At 39.4% G+C, this 4,007-nt stretch overlaps 1 protein-coding gene across 1 annotated transcript in view; it reads right to left on the bottom strand.

Annotated features, from left to right (window-relative positions):
- Positions 1-3,467: 3,467 nt before the first annotated feature.
- LOC102867850 (phenazine biosynthesis-like domain-containing protein-like) overlaps positions 3,468-4,007 on the bottom strand; it is a 24,041-nt gene continuing 23,501 nt past the window's right edge. The window contains exon 8 of the mRNA XM_006889052.1: positions 3,468-3,580. Within this exon, the coding sequence (XP_006889114.1) occupies positions 3,468-3,580 (113 nt within the window). The remainder of the gene's footprint in view (positions 3,581-4,007) is intronic.

Raw genomic sequence — 4,007 nt, 5'->3', positions numbered from 1 at the left:
CCCACCCCTCCTTCCCCAGTACATTCTTCTCTTTGAAAAGTAAGAGAAAAATTCTTTCATTGTTATACAATCCCTCCCCCGTCCAAGTCCACTCCACTATGTAGCATTCGTTCTGGACTCATGACAATAATACCTAACTATATATACCTTTTAAACAGTTCTCTCCCTCATCTGTTTCAATGCAGTATACATAATTTATCCCATATTTCTCAGTCTCTCCCCACACACACCAACCCCTTCTAAGTCTCATCCCTTCTATTAGTGGTCTCTAGTCTAGCAGTTTATATGGACATAAAACAGAAAATAAAATTGGAGAGACAATTAACAACAAAAAAAATTGTTTTTGAGTTGATTCTGACTCACAGGGAACCCTGCTTTTCAGAGGAGACCTGTGCTCAGAGAATTTTTGATGGCTAACTTTATGGATGAGGATTGCCAGACTTTTCTTCTGAGGTTCCTCTGGGTGAGCTTGATCCTATGGATTTTTGGTTAGCAGCCAAGGATGTTAACCATTTGTACCCCCAGGAACTCTGAAGAGAATAAACAGAATCTCACTGGAGGGCTAAACCAGGAGGCTGTTGGGCAAACAGAGCAAGGGAACACTGCATGGTTTACAATTAAAAAAGGAGTATGTCAGGGTTATATCCTCTCTCCGTATCTGTTCAATGCTGAGTAAGTCAAGAAGCTAGAATCTATGAAGAATGTGGCATAAGATTGGAGGAAGATGGTTAAATAACTTGAATTATGCAGATGATACATATGTAGATGATAGATGGGCATGTTGCTAGGAGAGGCTATTCCTTGGAGAGGAGCATCATTCTTGGAAAGGTGAAGGGTCGGCAAAAGAGAAAAAGACTCTCAGCCAGGTGGATTGACACACAGTGACTGCTGCAATGGGCTCTAGTGTGCCCGGAAGTGTGAGGATGGCACAGGATGGAACACGGTTCAGATCTGTTGTTCATAAAGTCGCTAGGTGTCGTATTCAACTCAAGGGCACCTGACAAATAACAACAACACTGGAGGACTACATACCTTTCAATGTGGGGATCAATTCTTGCTGGGAAAGATGACAATATTAATCGGCACTAAGTGATATTACCAAATGCATTCCTTTATATTTCACTGGGATAAAGTTTACTTTGGCTCCCCTAAAAATATTTTTTTTTCATTGTGGTTCTCAGCAGCTCAACTTGTTCTGCATATGGTTGTGTGTTTAATTACTGATCCTTCTGTAAGTGTCTGCAATTAGCACTGTGATGATTAATAAAATAATGACTTTAAAGCTCCATTTAGCCAGCAGAACTGCACCATCAGGTATAATTAATTCATCATTAATAAATCATGGCTGATTAACTAATATGTTGATTACCAACACCTTACTGAACAGCTCCCACCTGAGCACAGCTAATTTTTCCATGCTGCTTGGAGCTGGAAGCTAATGGGGAAGGAACAAAAAGCTTTTCTAAAACTGCACTCGGCAGCAAGTATATCAGTACAGTCAGGGAGATTGTGAGGCATGCACATTTACAAGTTATCAAGCTGTATGGACAATTGTCACTTGGGAGAGAAGAGGGCTAAATCTGGAAGCCTGAACATCAGTGGTTCTCAGACTCGAGCCCGTATGAGAATGGTCTGGAGCGCGAGATGAAGCATAGCCTGGTGGCCCTCGTCCCTCGGTGGTAACTCTGTTGGGATGGGAGTGGAGATTGTGCATATCCAGCAACCTCCCAGGTGATGCTGCCCTTAACCATAGTTGCAGCCTTCCTCATACACTGGAGATGACTCACCTCTGCTACAATTTCCAACTCCTTCTGACAGATTTTAAGAAACCCAAGGGTACTGAGTAACACACTGTATGCTAAGAAATCTGAGAAAGTAGTGGGATGAAGAGAAAAAACTTAGAAAACATCGAGAATGGTTGTATAACTTGACGTATAGAAACAATGTCACTGAGCTGTGAGTGAACAGACTATTGGATTGGTGTGTGTTTTACTGTGTATTGTCTTAACAATATTAAAAAAAACAACTTAGCAGACTCTTGAGAAAGTTCAGACCTTTCAGACTATGCATTTTTATACATGACTTTAGTCTAAGTTTGGGAAAACCTTATACTTCGTGGTGAGTTGTGAGCAAACTAGTGAAACATTTATTTCACTTTAAATTATGAGAAACATAATATTTCTGCCAAAAAAATTACTCTTATATAGTTTGTTGTCGTGTGCCATTAAGTAATAACTGAGTCATAGTTGAACCTCCAGCAGGTTTTGATAGGCTGTAAATCGTATGAGTATTGTCCATATTTCTCATGAGAGCAAATAGTGGGTTTGAATTACATTCCTTCAGGTTGGACTGAACTTCAACTCCTTACTACTAGGTCACAAGAGCTCCCGCTTACATCCTTCAGCAAAAATAATTAAAAGTAAAAAACATGGTAGCTATTAAGGTGAAAAAGGTAAAGCATTCACTAGTAATTCCTGCATATTGCTGGTTTAGAGATGGCTGAGTTTTGCCTCAACAAGATCACCTCAAACGACCATACTCATCAATATGAAAAAGTCCCACCCAAAAGTCAAGCATCTAAATTCAATATTACAAATGTCACTGAATATAAGGTTATGTTAAAATGCATTTTATTGATGTAAGAAATGAATTTAAGTTTTCATTGTAAAGCCACATATCAGAAAAAAAGATTGAAAGATTATATTACTCTCAATTGTTTACTTGAACAATAAATGGTATAAAGTATATACACTTTATTATTATTATTATTGATTTTATTCTGATTATTAGTTCTTGTACATGAGTTCACAATATAGAAAACACTTTTAGATACATTAAATTGCCTTCAATCATCATTCTACACATAAATTACTTTTCTATCCTTTTCCACATACATTTGTGATTCTCCATAGACATAACAGTAATAACATGTATACCTTTCTGTAATTTTCTTTATTGGTTAGAATGTGTCTTGAATCCCCTAGCTGCTGCTCCATGAAAGAAAGACAGGCAGTATCCTCCTGAGCAATTTACCGCCTCTGAAAACCCACTAGAGGGTCAGCTATGGGTAGGTTCCAACTCAATGGTACACAACACCTTTCTGTATTCCCTCACAGTTGGCCAAATCTTTTCAGCAACTACAAAATATTGTCAGACGTTCTCATCTAAATTTTAGTAGTTTAATTACTCCCCATAAACTTATCTCCCACTCTCTGATGAGTAGTCAAAATCAGAAGAATTGAGGACATTATTCTCTATTACTGGTCATTTACTTTTTCAGTTTCCACTTGGAGCCACACCTTTGTTAATTAGTCAGGAAGCATTCTTAAATCTCCACAAATGTGTCTGCATTTTTCTATTTTGGTGTAAAAATGTCTATGCAAGTTTTCCCAAGGCAGCCCATTACATTTGTTTTCTTGCAGAAAGCACTGGTTGTTCAGGACAGTGGTGGGTCAGCTCCTGCGTCTCTAGGCTGTCAGCGTGCCCTCCAGGACAACAGCAGCTCCACCCTTAATGTCCACACGTCCGTCTGCACGCACCGAGATCACCAGCTCTCCTCCTCGTAAAGAACACTGGAAGGCTAGAGAAGTCAGAGAAGAAGCCATAAATCAAAATCCATCTTATCATCAGCCCAAGCTCGTGATGGGGCAAGGTTTTGACCTATTGTTCATTGAGTCGATGAGTTGTAATTGACTCAATGGCAGCTATCCACAGCAACAATCATCCTCCAAGGTCAGCTGAAGAATAAATTTGTTCATCTGTTCATGGCTACCCACTGACATTCTTCTGAGGCCCACAAAGGCCAAAGACACAAACTGATCTATAAAAGGTACACCTTCCCTTTCTGAGACTTCTCCTGGGCCCCTTTCCTTTTAGATCTGTTCTGTGCCAGACACAGCCCACTCAAAGCTTTACGGCATTGAAGTCTATGGGGGAGAGAATAGTCTAAAAGTATTATATTTTAGGGCATTATTTTTATCGTAGGAGTACGCAATGAAGGTTGCAGA

Source organism: Elephantulus edwardii, unplaced genomic scaffold (genome assembly GCF_000299155.1).
Source record: "Elephantulus edwardii isolate Elephantulus edwardi_28Jun2011 unplaced genomic scaffold, EleEdw1.0 scaffold00074, whole genome shotgun sequence".
NCBI lineage: Eukaryota > Metazoa > Chordata > Mammalia > Macroscelidea > Macroscelididae > Elephantulus > Elephantulus edwardii.
The sequence above is the reverse complement of the archived record's forward strand: the minus strand, read 5'-3'. Positions and strand labels throughout refer to the sequence as shown.